Here is a 16,464-nt window from a genome sequence, read left to right as displayed (position 1 = left end):
CACAAGCAGTTGTTAAACCATACATTTCTACTACTTCCTCCACAATTTTCAGAGCCCATGTCTTTTCTATATTTTCACAATGTCTATCTCAATGCAAGGCATACAGCAGATGTGTACTGATGGAAATAAAAGTAGTTCTCTAAAAGAAATGAGAATAGTCACTTTCAGATGATACAGTGATGTCTTGATTTCAATTTCCAGGAAGAGAGGGCACAACAGCCTCTGAAAAGTACTCTATCTGCTTGTTTCATTTATTGATCTACTTATTTATTTTTGCTACTTTCACATAACCCCCGGATTCCGAGAGTTTTCTCCTAACCACTCCTTTTCTTCTACAGGGGAAGCTCCTGTATAAAGGAGTTACCCAATTCAATCTTAGCAATACAATGTCTTTCTATCAACTTCCCATACTTCTCTCCTTTTCTATCCACTCTGTCTATACAGCAATACAAGAAAAGCACTAAGAAACAAGTTACTCTTAGCCATTACATTTTTAAAATATCAAAAAAGTAAAACTTGGTTTACATGTACAGATTAGGATTCTAATATAACTAAAGTCTTAATTTTTCTATTGCCATTTCTATATACTGATAAAAATGAAAAGATATATGCTTAGCATGCAACAGTTTCAGAAGAAACCAACTCTGTATTAATCTACAAACCTGATGATTAACAAAGTATTACTCAACTATGAAGATTTAAAGAGCATAACAGAAGAACTTCATATAAATATTTTACTATTACTACATAGGAAATGTCACCTTTACTAAAATAAAGCCTTATCAATAGCTTATATGCTATAAATAGACTACCTATAGACTACCTATGCTATAAATAGACTACTACCTATTCTGTAGGTAGTCTATTTGTGCTCTTATAATGTTATAAACAATAACTATAGTTGTGTAGATTTTTGGATTACCTTTAACAATGGGACAAAAAAAAACAGGTTAAATTGAACTAAAAATCTGTATTTTAAATCATCTCAATAACATAATCTCAATTTTTTTCATCATTTTGTTGAAATTTTAACAGCAGACATTTAAATTTTCATATATGACACCTCTATTTTAAATAAAGTTCCCAAATACTTTAAAGAATTCTGCTTTGTTTTGAAGTGCCAAGCTTTAAGAAAAGCTATTCATAAATAAATCCCTATATCAGACAGTCTGGGGAGCTCAAAGAAAACTCCATTCTAATATTCCACTTACTTCTTGGGCTATACACTGAAACATCATTATTCATTAAATTGCATATTTGTTCTTGAGGTAAATGTTAACAAATACCTCTCACTAACAGATAACTGTTATCCATATGCATATGAGTATCTTTAACTATTTTAGCTAGTTACTTACTGAGAGCCATGCAAGGGATTCCATGATTCGATGTTCACATCGTTCTAAATGTTTAATCATTTCTCTGGTCAAGTTGGCTTCTGCTTTGATAAAACTTTCAATCACTTTGTAAAAATCAAAAGCTTTTAAATTAAGTACATTCAGAATCCAAGGGAAGGACAAATCTGTTCCAGTATCCAGATTCTGAGATGTACTTCCTAAAAAGAAAAGAAAAACATAACTTAGGTATGAAATGTTAAGCCTTGAATGACGTATTTTTCGGTTTGAAGGTTTTATCAAACAAAAAATTAAAACACAGTAGAAAGTCTAAACAAAAATTTTTATTTAGAACAGAATTTTTTATTCTGGGGTCCACAGACTCCTAGGAAATAGGCTTCCAAAGTTTGAGTGTATGTGCATATATGTCTTTCCTGGATAGAAGGCTCACAGCTTATATCAAATTTTCAAAGGTTTAAACACCCTAAACTTGTATCCGGGACACGTTTAACATCTAACCAGCAATGCATTAGCATATCCATTTTAGCTGTCTCATTAATCCTTGATTAAGAGAGGAAGTGATTCTTTAAGATTTTGATAATTTGATTGGTTAGAAAATATGTTTTAATTATGTATTTCTTGGTTATAAATGAGGATTCACAGTTGTCCATATTTGTTTACTAATTTAAGTTTCTCTTTTATTATATATTTGTATCCTTAGATTAATTTTCTTCTTTTGTTTTTTGCAAACAAAACGTTTTTTGACATTTGCAACATTATTTGCAAAATAATACATGTTTAAAATTATATTTTAAAGAAAACCACTATTGGTGGCCTCTGTTCTGTTTATCTGGTGGATTCTAGCTCCAACCTTTGGTCTCATAACCACAGAATATATATGTAGCAGTGCTTCCGTATCAGTGGAAGCTGCTCAATAGTACTCCTCAGGCATTTTACAGTCTCATAAGTCTTTGAAGGGGTTTCAATAGGTACATTTCCTGGATTCAGGATAGCCCAGAATAGGGGTCTAGTGAAACTATTCCCAAGATGACATGAAATAAATCAGGTTAATAAACCACTTTATGGTGACCACATTACGGTAACCAATTACATTCTTCAGTATATACTGATCTAAAATATGCATTTCTTCTCCTTAACTCCTTAATTTCTCCATTCCCCCCACCACAAAAACCCATACCACACATTAGGTAAGTTTTTTTTAACTTTAAATTGAACTGAAATGTTTATTTACTAAAATTCAACTTACTGCTATATGTAGCCATTACAACCTCAAGAGCGCATGCCAACAAAGACATATGAAAGATGTTGTCATTCAGGAGTTTGCTAAGGAAAAAAAAGAATGATTTTGTAACATTTCCTTTTGAAAAAAGAAGAGATTGTTTTACTAAAACAAAAATTTACCTAAAATTTTGAATGGATAATCGTTCTTCTTCCTAAAACAGATTAAAAAAAAATTAACTGAAGCCTTCTTTGTGTCAGCATTAAATTTTTTTTCTATTATGTTCTTTTTAACTTACTGATTTAAGCATGGATTCCATTACTCGGTAATACAATCGGACTCCAAGTTTGTATCGCTACAAAGAAAGAAAAAAAATTAGATCCCACTATTTTAGAAAACCATAACAATTACTAATTTTTTAAAAGTTTTCTCTTGAGACACATTCCTGACCCTTCTTAGGAATATGGCTACCAAGAGATCACAAAAGCTTGCTTGTCTAAAACTCAAGATTTAAGTATAAAATGACGGTTTTAACATTCCTGATAAATTTTCAAGAGGAGGGGTCCAGTATTTGGTTTTCTATCATTCCACTTTAGTCTACATCATTCAACAGATATACGTGTACTAAGAATATATTACGTACCTGGTACTATTTTAACCATTTTACATACTAATGTAATACTTCTTGTGATCTAGAACACATATTTTCAAGATAGCTCTCCAGGATTAAGAGAATAGTCTCTTTCCATAAAACTGGTCAAAGGCAAAAATCAGACCTACCTGATCTTATAAGCAAAAAGTTATCAAATAACTAGTTTTCATTAGTCCAAAGAACAGTCAAATTTTAGATAAACACACACACACACACCCTCCCCCCCAAAATCCTTCATTCCAAATTATGAGTACAAATTTCATATATAACCAAAAAGAACTTTTAAATATAATGGTTTAAAACACAGATGGAATCAAAATATAACCTCACTACACCGAAATAAATGTGTATAGTAGATTACAGTTTTCAAATATATTTTATATATTACCTCATTAATGCCACAGAGCAAAGCAGAGCAAATATAGAAACCTGAATCTCAGAGAAGTTAGATGACAGCTCATATATGATAGAGCCAGATATAAACCCAGGGCTCTGATCCAGAGCCCACTGGCTTACCAAATATTAGTTTTAGATTTTCTGAAATAATAATAGCAATAGTAAAAACAACATCATTTAATAATATCACTGATAAATGGCATGTATAATATGATTCCATTTGTATAAGTATATGCATACATGAATATTCATATATGTAAAAGTTAAAGAATATACACCAAAAACTTAATGTTAGCAAGATTTTGATTTTTTTCTTACTGTAGTTTTTAAATTTTCTACAATTCTTCTAAAATTTTCTGCATGTTTACTTTTGGTTTCTGTAATGAAGTGAGGGGAGCTGTCCCATAAAGCTTTCCATAAGTAGCAGCATACACAAGCAGCTGGGATATGGTATCCGCCAATATTTTATACTATTGGACAGATACTATTACAGCATTTATACAATTGGGACAGATGTTGCATTTGAAATTATTTACTACATAGTGGCACTAATCAAAATGAACTCAAGTTACCTGTGATCCAATTTCCATACATCCCTGTCCCACAGCTTTAGCAAATTTCTCTTTAAAGATGTACCCAATATCCTTCACTCTTTTCAGGATACTTTCCTTTGGATTCACTGTGCAATTCTTTAAGAAGGAAAAACATAAATTAACATTGAGAATACTGTTTAATCAGAGAATTAACATTTTCTGTTCTATAGTACATGACTTATCACTCTCAATTGTTTATACTGTGGAAACACTTCCACAATAAACTAGGTAAATGCAACTACTGAAAATATGAGGAACATAAAGGATTCCATTCTGGGATAACAGTGACCAAAAAATACTAGAGTACAACTAAAAAACTCTATTATCTAAATTTTCTGCTGGCAAGTTAGAGAAGAACAGATTTGTTAGCCCTTTCCATTATCCATCAAAAACAGCCTCACAGATATTACAATTGATACCACAGAAATACAAATGATCATAAGAGACTACTATGAACAATTGAATGCCAACAAACTGGACAACCTTGAAGAAATGGATAAATTCCTAGACACATACAACCTTCCAAGGTTGAATCATAAGGAATAGAAAATCTGAAAAGACTAATTACGAGTAAGAAGAATGAATAGGTAATCAAAAACCTCCCAATAAACAGAAGTCCAGGACCAGATGGTTTCACTGGTGAAATCTACCAAACATTCAAAGAAGAATTACTACCAATCCTTCTCAAACTATTCCAAAAAACAGAAGATGAGGGAACACTCCCAAACTCATTTTATGAGGCCAGCATTATCCTGATACCAAAACGAGGACACCACAAGGAAAGTAAATTATAGGCCAATATCCCTCCTGAATACAAATGCAAAAATCCTTAACAAAATATCAGCAAACCAAATTCAAGAATACATTAAAAGGATCTTATACCATGATCAAGTGGGATTTATCCCAGTGATGGTTCCATATCTGCAAATCAATCAAAGATATGCCATATTAACAAAATAAAAGATTAATATTATGTGATCATCTCAATAGATGCAGAAAAAGCATTTGACAAAATTCAACATCGATTTATGATAAAAACTCTTAACAAAGTGAGTATGGAGGGAATGTACCTCAACATAATAAAGGCCATACATGACAAGCCCACAGCTAACATCATACTCAACAGTGAAAAGCTGAAAGCTTTTCCTCTAAGGTCAAGAACAACACAAGGATGCCCACTCTTGCCACTTTTATTCCACATAGTATTGGAAGTCTTAAAGTAGTTAGGCAAGAAAAAGAAATAAAAGGCATCCAAATTGGAAAGGAGGTAAAACTGTCATTATTTTCAGATGACATGATATTATATATAGAAAACCTTAGAGACTCCACAAAAAAACTGTAAGAACTAATAAAAAAAATCAGTAAAGTTGCAGGATACAAAATCAACATACAGAAATCAGTTGTATTTCTATACACTAATAACAAACTATCAGAAAGAGAAATTAAGAAAACAATCGTGGGCTTCCCTGGTGGCGCAGTGGTTGAGAATCTGCCTGCTAATGCAGGGGACACGGGTTCGAGCCCTGGTCTGGGAAGATCCCACATGCCACGGAGCAGCTGGGCCCGTGAGCCACAACTACTGAGCCTGCGCGTCTGGAGCCTGTGCCCCGCAACGGGAGGGGCCGCGATAGTGAGAGGCCCGTGCACCGCGATGAAGAGCGGTCCCTGCACCGCGATGAAGAGTGGCCCCCACTTGCCGTAACTAGAGAAAGCCCTTGCACGAACTGAAGACCCAACACAGCCAAAAATAAAGAAATAAATAAATAAAGTAGCTATAAAATTAAAAAAAAAAAAAAAAAAGAAAACAATCGCATGCACAGTTGTATCCAAAATAAATCTAGGAATAAATTTAACCAAGAAGGTGAAAGTTCTGTACAATGAAAACTTAAGACCCTAATGAAAGAAACGTTAAAAGACACACATAAATGCAAAGCTATTGCATGCTCATGGAGTGGAAGAATTAATAGTTAAAATGCCCATACTACCCAAAGCAATATACAAATTCAATAAACGTCCTGTCAAAATTCCGAGGTATTTACACAGAAATAGAACAAACAATTCAATACTGTGTACAGAACCACAAAAGACCCCAGATAGCCAAAGCAATCCTGAGAAAGAAGAACAAAGCTGGAGGCATCAAACTATATAATAAAGCTACAGTAATCAAAACAGTTTGTTACTGATATAAAAACAGAGATCAATGGAACAGAATAGAGAGCCCAAAAATAAACCCATGCACGTGATCAATTAATTTACCACAAAAGAGCCAAGAATATACAGTAAGAAAAGGACAGTCTCTTCAATAAATGTGTTGGTAAAACTGGAAAGCCAGTTTCAAAAAAATGAAATTATACCACTGTCTTACACCACACACAAAAATTAACTCAAAATGGATTAAAGACTTGAACATAAGACCTGAAACCATGAAACTCTTAGGAGAAAACATGGGTGGTAAGCTCCTTGTCGTTAGTCTTGGAGATGGTATTTTGGAATTGACTCCAGAAGAAAAGGCAGCAAAAGCAAAATAAACAAGTGGGACTATTTCAAACCAAAATGTTTCTGCACAGTGAAGGAAACTATCAACAAAAAGAAAAGGCCACCTACTGGATGGGAGAAGATATTTGCAAACGATATATCTGATAAAGGGTTAATATCCAAACATACAAAGAACTCATACAACTCAACACCAAAAAACCAAACTAGCTGATTAAAAAAATGGGCAGAAGAACTGAATACACATCTTTCCAAAGAAGACATACAGATGGCCGGCAGTCACATGAGATGCTCGACATCACTAATCATCAGAGAAATGCAAATCAAAACCATAATGAGATATCACCTCACGTCTGTCTAATGGCTATTATCAAAAAGAGAACAAATAACAAGTGTTGGCGAGGGTGGAGAAAAGGGAACCCTCGTGTGCTGTTGGTGGGAATGTAAATTGGTGTAGCCACTGTGGAAAACAGTTTGGAGGCTCATCAAAAAATTAAAACCAGAACTACCATACAATCCAGCAATTCCACTTTTGGGTATTTATCCAAAGAAAATGAAAACACTTAATTTGAAAAGATATGCACCCCTATGTTCATTGTAGCATTATTTACAATAGCCAAGAATAGAAGCAACCTAGGTGCCCACTGCTAGATGAATAGATAAAGATGTGGTATATATATACAATGGAGTATTATTTGGCCCTAAAGAAAAAACAAATTTTGCCATTTGTGACAACAAGCATGGACCCAGAGAGTATTATGCTAAGTGAAGTAGATCAGACAAAGAAAGCAAATACTGTATGATTTCACTTATATGTGAAATCTAAAAAAAAAACAACAAATGAACAAACACAACAAAATAGAAACAGAGTCATAGAGATAGAGAACAAACAGGTGGTTGCCAGAAGGGAGGGATGTGGGGAAAGAGAGAAACAGATGAGGGAGATTAAGGGGTACCAACTTCTAGTTACAAAATAAATGAGTCACAGCTATGAAATGTACAGTGTAGGGAATACAGTCAATAATTATATAATATCTCTGTACAGAGACAAATGGTAACTAGACTTACCGTGGTGATCATTTTGAGATGTACATAAATATCGAATCACTATACTGTGCACCAGAAACTAACCCAGTGTTGTAGGTCAATTGTACTTCAAAAAGAAACAAACAAACTCATAGAACAAAGATCAAATTTGTAGTTACTAGAGGCGGGGTGGGGGTAGGGGATGGGGGAACTGAATGAAGGCAGGCAAAAGGTACAAACTTCCATTTATAAGGTAAATAAGTACTAGGGATGTAATGTACAACATTATTAATATAATTAACACTGCTATATGTTATACATGAAAGTTGTTGAGAGTAAATCCTGAGAGTTCTCCTCACAAGGAAAAAAATTTTTTTTCTATTTCTTTTACTTTGTATCCAAATGAGATAATGGATGTTCACTAAACTTACTGTGATGATTATTTCATGATGTATGTAGGTCAACCCATTATGCTGTATACCTTAAACTTATACAGAGCTGTACATCAAGCATATCTCAATAAAACTGGAAGAAAAAAATGTCTATAGCTTCTAAGATTTTACTTACACACAGAAGAAAAGATGGCATTAATTTTTAAAATGAAGACACCTGAACTAATAAAGAAGCAAATTCAAAGAAAAACTTAATGGTCTTCAAGATATGCCCACTCTGAGATAGGCCATTTGTAGTGTGCATAAAACTTTGCAGTTAAACTGTTGCATGTCATTTAATGTTAAGCTTTAAACTGAGCTCTGGAAAACGTCTTTGAGGCAGAATTTTCTGCCCAACTGAAGTAGTTTAAAATAAAAAAGACTTCCTACATACTCCAAATGTTGGAGGAAATATTAAAAACAATATTTAAGAAGAGAGAGATTATCATTCTTTTTACTTCTACCATTATCCCTTCTAAAAGTTCTAAGTAACTGGGTAGCTATGTTTGGGAAATACTCTTGTGCTACAGATAACCCACAAATAAAAGCAACTTTATGCAAATTGGACAAACAAAATCAGTTTTGAGCCAACACAATTATGAATATGATGACAGAAAATACTCTGTTAATGCTTGGGGGGGTGGAAATATAAACAAGAAGACAACAAAGAATATGACAAAACCACAGGCAGCTTATGATATTAAATGGAATGTTAACCACACAAAGCACTTACCGGATAAGCCAAATTTTAGTAAGTCTCCTAGCCTCATCCAACTGCCACAGATGAGCATGTCAGTGGCTCCCAAGCCTCACTTGATTTTAAAGGAGTAAAGGAGCAAACAAGGAATATAGACACTAGTTTTCATTCTCTCTCTTCCTCTCTCCCTTTTTTGAGGGGAGGGAGGCTAGCAGGGGTCCTTCAGATATCAAACTCAGGGTCCATCAGGAGTTGCAAACTGCAATGCACACAGGGCCACTCAAGAAATGTAAATGAAAGTGGGCTAAATAAAAAAGACTGTAGAGATATGGCAAATGTTAAATCCTGTCTAATGTCACATTCAAAGAAAATATCTTAAAAGAGCCAGAGAGAAAAGATAGATTAACTATAAAGGAACAACAGATGGACTGACAGAAAACATCTTAGTAGCAACGAGAGCCAGGAAATAGTGAAGTAATATCTTCAAACTACTAAGAGAAAGTAAAAGTCAGCCTAGAATTGAAGATCCAGGTAAACTACCTTACAAAAAATAAGAGTAAAGATATTTTTTAAAAAATATTTATATATGTATGTATGTATGTAATTTATTTATTTATTTATTTGGCTGTGCCGGGTCTTAGTTGTGGCATGTGAGATCTTAGTTCGCTCATCAGGGATCGAACCTGGGCCCCCTGCATTGGGAGAGCGGAGTCTTTACCACTGGATCACCAGGGAAGTCCAAGAGTAAAGATATTTTAAGACAAAAAACAAAACAAAACAAAACAAAAAGCTTGTTAAGTTCATCCCAAACTAACCCTCACTAAAGGAATGATCAAAAGATGTATCTGAAGAAAGAAGAAAATAATTATGAAAGTGAGGTCTAAGTTGTAAAAAAGAATGGTGAGCAACACAAAAAGTAAATATGAGAAAATCTAAAAATAACACTGTCTAAATAAAACAATACTACTGGGGCTTCCCTGGTGGCGCAGCGGTTGAGAATCTGCCTGCCAATGCAGGGGACACGGGTTCGAGCCCTGGTCTGGGAAGATCCCACATGCCGCGGAGCAACTAGGCCCGTGAGCCACAACTACTGAGCCTGCGCGTCTGGAGCTTGTGCTCCGCAACAAGAGAGGCCACGGCAGTGAGAGGCCCGCACACAGCGATGAAGAGTGGCCCCCGCTTGCCGCAACTAGAGAAAGCCCTCACACAGAAACGAAGACCCAACACAGCCAAAAATAAATATAAATAAATAAAAATTTTTTTAAAAAAACAAACAATACTACTAATAATATCTAATTTGGAGAGTTAAAAAAAGCAAGAAATAAGATAATAGACAACTACATGTTGGTTGGGAAATGGGTGTTTAAAAAAACACTCAGTATTTTAACTTCTAATTTCAAATTTATTTGCCAAGATATCATAATAAATAATGTTTCATATATGGCTTACATTAAAATAGGAAATCAGATTTTCTGACGGTTGATCACTTGCTGAATTTAAGATCATCATTAATTGCTGGATAGTATTCATGACAGTCCTAGAAAAAAATAGGAAGAAGTGTTAAGCAATGAAGGAATAAAAAGAAAAAATGATAAGTATCTATTTCATAAGTTACACGTATCTTCAATCTCACTGTCTCCTGTTTATCTTTAAGAGGTTCTCTGAAATAAGATTTTATAAAAGCCTTAGTGTACTGCTGTTTATGAGGAATTACATTTTACTTAAATCTTTAAGAAAGCATATGTCCATCATCAGTAAGTTTATAATTAAAGAACTGATATGCTTATTTACTAATAGAACTAAATATCAACAAAACAATTGATGAAAGTAATGACATTATTTTAAGGATAAAACATAAACTGGCATCAAAATGGTAATATTTTAAGAAAACATTATTACAATTAAATATTAAAAATTTTCAAATAAAGATGGTAAGATATTCAGTAACTCAAGTAGAGAACCAAGTGACTGTCCTTCACAGAGACCTTCAAGATGAAAGCATACATAATTTTAGAAGTCATCATCACTAAAACATAAAAGTAGGTCAATCTCTTAAGATCTCTTTAATTATATAATTGTGTGTGTGTGTGTGTGTGTGTGTGTGTGTGTGTACGTGTCTGTGTATGGTATACAGTAAATATTAATGTTCCAATTTTGGAGTAGCAGTTCATTGCTACTCTGTAGGCACTGTTTAATGATGCAAAAAACTGTAGAATGTTTATAGCCAAAGGGTTTTTAAATATTATTTAATAAAACATGTTCAGTGTTCTCAGTCAAGCCTCTCTAAACTGATATCTACACTTCCTCAACTTTTAAATATATTGCTTCTATGACGTGTACATGTACTTATCTACTTAAGCCACAATGACTAAAGCCATAAGTGGCCAACTGCTAAAACCAAAAGATCTTTTTTATTTGTTCTGATACTTGATTTTCTTGAGGTATTTGACACTCTTAAACACTTGCTCTCTTCTGAAACTCCCTTCCTCCCTTGGCTTCTTTGGCTTCATTCTCTGGCCTCCCCAATCACACCTCTCATTCTCTTTAATCTAACTTCTATCTCGTCCTTAAATGCTAGCATTCTTTAGGGTTCAGCCCTTAGCCAACCGTTATTGCTATTATGCACCGTCACTTCAGGCAACCTCATCTGTTTTTCTGGTTCTTTTTTTTTTTTTTTTAATTTTATTTTATTTATTTTTTTATACTACAGGTTCTTATTAGTCATCCATTTTATACACATCAGTGTATACATGTCAATCCCAATCTCCCAATTCATCACACCACCCCCCAACCCTGTTTTTCTGATTTTAACTCTCCCTGATGATTCCCAAATCTATAAGATCCTTATATCCTACTACTTACTACATTATCTTCTTCATATCCCATAAATGCCTTAAGAATAATATTCTAAATATGAATTCATCAACTATTTATCAAATCTGTTCTTGCTCTTTCATTCCAACTGCCTATTTCTTGGTTCAGATCTTCAGCATCTCTCAACTGAGTTACTGCAATAGAGCATTTTGAGATTTTGACTATGTCTATGGCAGCAGGGTCTAGGCATATGTACTTTGAAAAAAGAAAAAAAAAAACTCCTCAGGTTATCCTAATTTGCCTAACCACTGTGACAGACTGACAGGTCTCTCTATTTCTCACCACGCCCTCCTCAGTCCATCTCTTCACAAACTACTACCATGTAAACTTTCAGAAATCAAGTCTGGTTTTATCCTAGCCCTGCTTAACACCCAGGTATAGCAACAGGCCATATCCTGCACAAGCTAAAGTCCAAACTTCTGAGTATGGAATATAAGGCCTTTCATGATCTAGTACCCACCCTCCTCTCCTGCCATTTCATCTTCCCATTTAGTCCATCAATACAGAGCTGCTTATAGTTCCCCAGATGCATCATGTTGTTCCATACTTCCATGCCTTTGCACATGCTGCCAGTCTCCTGTGACACAAACTTACATGTTTCAAAATTCAGTTCAAATATCACTTCATAAAGTCCCTTCTGTGCCATCTCATTAACTTGTCCTATGTCTCTTACTATATTTAAACAAAAATGTATTTTTATGTGTCTATGTAGTCATTTGAAAAAATTACTGATTGTTTTACTATGTACCAAGTATTGTCCTAGGTCCTAATGATTAAATGGTGAACAAGAAAGTCATGGTCCATGTGGTATGGACTTAAAGGCTATTGTGGGTATTGACAAGAACAAGCAAACACACAAATGAATTTATAATTACAAACTGTGATACATACTTTGAAGGAATAGAACAGGATGCTGTGAGAAAGAATAATAAAGGAAAATACTTCAGAGAGAAATAAGTCTTCAAAAAAGTAGTATTTGTGCTGAACCTAAAAGAAGGGTAGTAGTTGGCAATTCATAGAAAAGAAGGAAGAGTTTCAAGAAGAAACAAAAGCAAATGTGAAGGTCACTGAGTACAAAAGAAGACTTTGGAGAGTTCAGAAAACTGGCTAGTACATAATGAGCAGGAAAACAAGACGAGGTTGGAGAGGTAAAAGAAGCTAGATCATATAAGGTCTTGTAGGCACTGTTAAGGAATTTGCAATGTATTGCAATTGCAGTAGGAAGCAATCACAAACTTAACAGCAGGGTGAACATGATCTAATTTACATTTCTAGAATATTATTCTGGGGGCTCTCTGGAGAATATATTTGGTGATAGGGAGAGAGGGATAGTCATGAGAGTAGAAACAGCAAGATCAGTTAGTAGGCTACTGCAAAAAATCCAAGAGAAGGACAGAGATATCTTGGACAAGGGTGGGAAGAGTAGGAATGGGGAACAGTAGATGAACTCACATACTCAGGAGGCAGACTCCACAAGACTTGAAAACAGATTAGATGTGGGGAGCAAGTGAGGAAAAGGACACTAAAAAATGGCTCCAACCTTTCTAGGTTATATACAGAGCAAATGGTGATACTTTTTTTTCTCTTTTTTATATACTGAAATGGAACACATTCTCATTCTAGGTTATATATCTTAAGGACAGACAGAACTACGTCTAATAATCATATCCTCAGCAACTAGTAACAACATGTCTGGCATACAAAGAGCACTCAATATATATTTGTTGCATGTATATACAAATATATAATGAAACAAATGAATAAACCCGAAGCACTATAAAGTACTGAATAAATAATTATAATGAAAATCAAAAGTAAAAAAATTCATACCGAACTGGAGTCTGTGGAAGAATCACATTTACCTCTTCATCGGGGTTACTTTTTCGTGGTGTTCTCTGCATTTCAAAACTAAATAATGATAAGCAAAGTCATTCAGACTGAAAACTTACAATTTGTGATTTATGAGTCAAAAAAGCAGTAAAGTACCTTCTGTTGACTCATATCATACAAAATGGTTAAGTAAATAATAGAAATGATAGGAAATAGATGATCCAGAAGCTGCTTAAATAAATAAAATTTTATTTTTTTCATCATAATTTTTAAGTTGGGTTTCTTTCCACTAGGTTTACAACAAACGGTGTACCAATCACTAAGAAATTTTTTGAAAGTGCAAGTTAGATGTTTGTTTTCTCTAGAATGTTAGATGTTGATGATATTACTAGCAAGATTGTTCAGTATCAAAAAATATCAAAACTCAAGTTTTTCAAACATTACGCCTTCCAAAAACTTTACTTTGACTTAAATAAAATCTGAAACATTTTGTGTTTAACTTCCAAATTTTATATATATACATATTTTTTTAGTTAATATTAAAAGATTTCATGCTAAAGACTTAAAATTAACCACACTTAACAATCATTCAAAAATTTTTTACGGGCGTATCTCATTTTACTGCACTTTGCTTTACTGTGCTTCACAGATACTGTGTTTTATTACATATTGAAGGTTTGTAAACTCTGCATTGTCATATGATGGTTATCATTTTTTAGAAATAAGGTATTTCTAAATTAAGGTATGTACACTGTTTTTTGGATATAATGCTATTGCACACTTAACAGACTATAGTACAGTGTAAACATAACTTTTACATGCACTGGGAAATCAAAAAGTTTGCATGATTTGCTTTATTGCAATGGCCTGGAACAGAACACACAATATCTCACAGGCGCCTATACTTACCGTCAACCATCCCTACTTTAGGATTCTATATGACAATTCAAGAGAATACAATTTTATATTAACTTTTTAAAAAATGAACCAGCATATCAACAAATAATAACATATCATGTATAATACCTGTCCGTAGGATCAGCCTGAAGAGTTTTATCATGATCCAGAAATAATCTTGCATCTATATCTTTGTTTTTAAGGTAAATTTCTTCATATTGTTTAGAGAGACTTTCCACCTCAAAGGGAAAAAATATTGATGATTATCCTTTTCATGTCATTACTTCTCAGTACACAGAAATACAGATTTAAAGAATCTTCGTAAAAATATACACTTAATTTTACACTATACAGACTTCACATGGAATATAAATAAGGCATATCTAAAAGTGAAGTAAAGAAAACTGCAAATTTTTTTCAACTCAATTTTAAACCTATTTTATGCACATATCTCACATTTTATCTAGACAAGGATCACCAATGCTACAGAACAATACTGAGGTGGAACTGTAAGATGAAAAGACATTATTATAACCACTTAATTGCCGAGATCCTCCATCCTATACATCACTCACTTTTAATCTTCTACTACACTTATCAATATAAAATAATTTTTCAAACACTGTAACAGACCTTTATTATGTATTCTGCCTATCTTTTCTAAATCCTTTGGTTCACTCTGACTCCCTTCAGTTACGTATCTTGGGCAAGAGGATAAGCTCAATTAATTAGCCCAATTAACATACTTGCACAATCTATTTCCAATCTTAGACACTTTTCCAAATGCTACAATCTATAATTCTTTTATCAGTTCTGATTCATAATTTTCTAATCATAATATAAAAACCAATGCCCAATAAAAAACCATTTAGCAGCTTTCTCCTGTGACTTTTAAAGCCAGAGTGTTTCCAACCTGAGAGAGTTAAAATTGCATTCTAAAAGGAGTGGTAGGAAAAAATCCAGTTAAATGTAAACTTTTTGCTTGTTTGCGTAAGTGTTTTAGGCCAAACAGCCATTCATGTTTGATTAGGCTTAATCGTCATTCCTGCCCTATGTCAGTTAGGTACTAATTATCAATCATTTATTGACTGTTCAAGTTTATCTTGAATTTTCTAATAATAACCCTGTAATCCTTTCAGAGGGAAAAAAATTATGAATGTCCAAGATTCTTTAGAGTTGTAAGCAGCGTATTTTTTGGTATATAAGTTGGTAACAGAACTCAGAAATACAACTTTTGGCCCCTTCTTGTTTCTTTAGTACCATGTCTTACCACTCACTCTACAGAACAGACCATACTATCACATATCACTGTGCCTTTAAACCCATAATTTCCAACCCCTGGAAATGCCACTTGTCATAAACCTTACTCAGCTCAGAAATCACATCACCTCCAAAGAATTTTCCGCAAAACCTATCTGGCCCACTTTGGATTAGGTAGCCCTCCTCTGAGATATCACAACACCCTGAGTACACATCTATTAGACTCTTGTAGACTCCTGTTAATGTTCTACTTCTGTGTCCGTCTCTTCCACCAGCACCTTAATGACAGTGACTGTGAGTTAAATCTCTGCATTGATGATATCTAGCACAATGCCTGGCATATATTAGGCACTCACTAAATAACTATTGAATGAATTAGTTAATTCAAGGAGGACTAGCTACCAACTCAGGCCATAAAATCAGCAATCTAGCTCTCTGATTTCATGTCTTTTGGTCTTGGTGACTGATACTAGGTGTGTCTGAAACACTGCTTCCTCAATGAGTACTTGTTCTTCATCATTTATTTAAGCATTCTTTTCTCCACACATTACCGCATAAAGTTCTCAGTTGTTCTGTTCCCACTGAAGAGCAAGACATATGAGGAAAAATGTGAAAAGAAACAGATGGACGGATGGCACACCACTAAGGTAAAACGTTTCTACCGTATAATCACAGTCATTTCAACCAAAGCTACATCCAATTAAGTAGCTTTTTAAAAATACTCCAAAGAGTGAATTCCCTGGC

General features: G+C 34.0%; 1 protein-coding gene across 3 annotated transcripts in view; it reads right to left on the bottom strand.

Annotated features, from left to right (window-relative positions):
• Window positions 1-16,464, bottom strand: part of RB1 (RB transcriptional corepressor 1) — a 130,556-nt gene that overhangs the window by 67,025 nt on the left and 47,067 nt on the right. For all 3 annotated transcript variants that reach the window (XM_057532518.1, XM_057532521.1, XM_057532520.1), the window contains exons 10-17: window positions 14,590-14,699; window positions 13,564-13,641; window positions 10,309-10,396; window positions 4,192-4,308; window positions 2,870-2,926; window positions 2,754-2,785; window positions 2,599-2,675; window positions 1,356-1,552 (exon numbers count right to left, since the gene is read on the bottom strand). In XM_057532518.1, coding sequence (XP_057388501.1) covers window positions 1,356-1,552; window positions 2,599-2,675; window positions 2,754-2,785; window positions 2,870-2,926; window positions 4,192-4,308; window positions 10,309-10,396; window positions 13,564-13,641; window positions 14,590-14,699 — 756 coding nt within the window. The remainder of the gene's footprint in view (window positions 1-1,355; window positions 1,553-2,598; window positions 2,676-2,753; window positions 2,786-2,869; window positions 2,927-4,191; window positions 4,309-10,308; window positions 10,397-13,563; window positions 13,642-14,589; window positions 14,700-16,464) is intronic.

The sequence above is a fragment of the Balaenoptera acutorostrata genome, chromosome 18 (assembly GCF_949987535.1).
Source record: "Balaenoptera acutorostrata chromosome 18, mBalAcu1.1, whole genome shotgun sequence".
Classification (NCBI taxonomy): Eukaryota; Metazoa; Chordata; class Mammalia; order Artiodactyla; family Balaenopteridae; genus Balaenoptera; species Balaenoptera acutorostrata.
The sequence above is the reverse complement of the archived record's forward strand: the minus strand, read 5'-3'. Positions and strand labels throughout refer to the sequence as shown.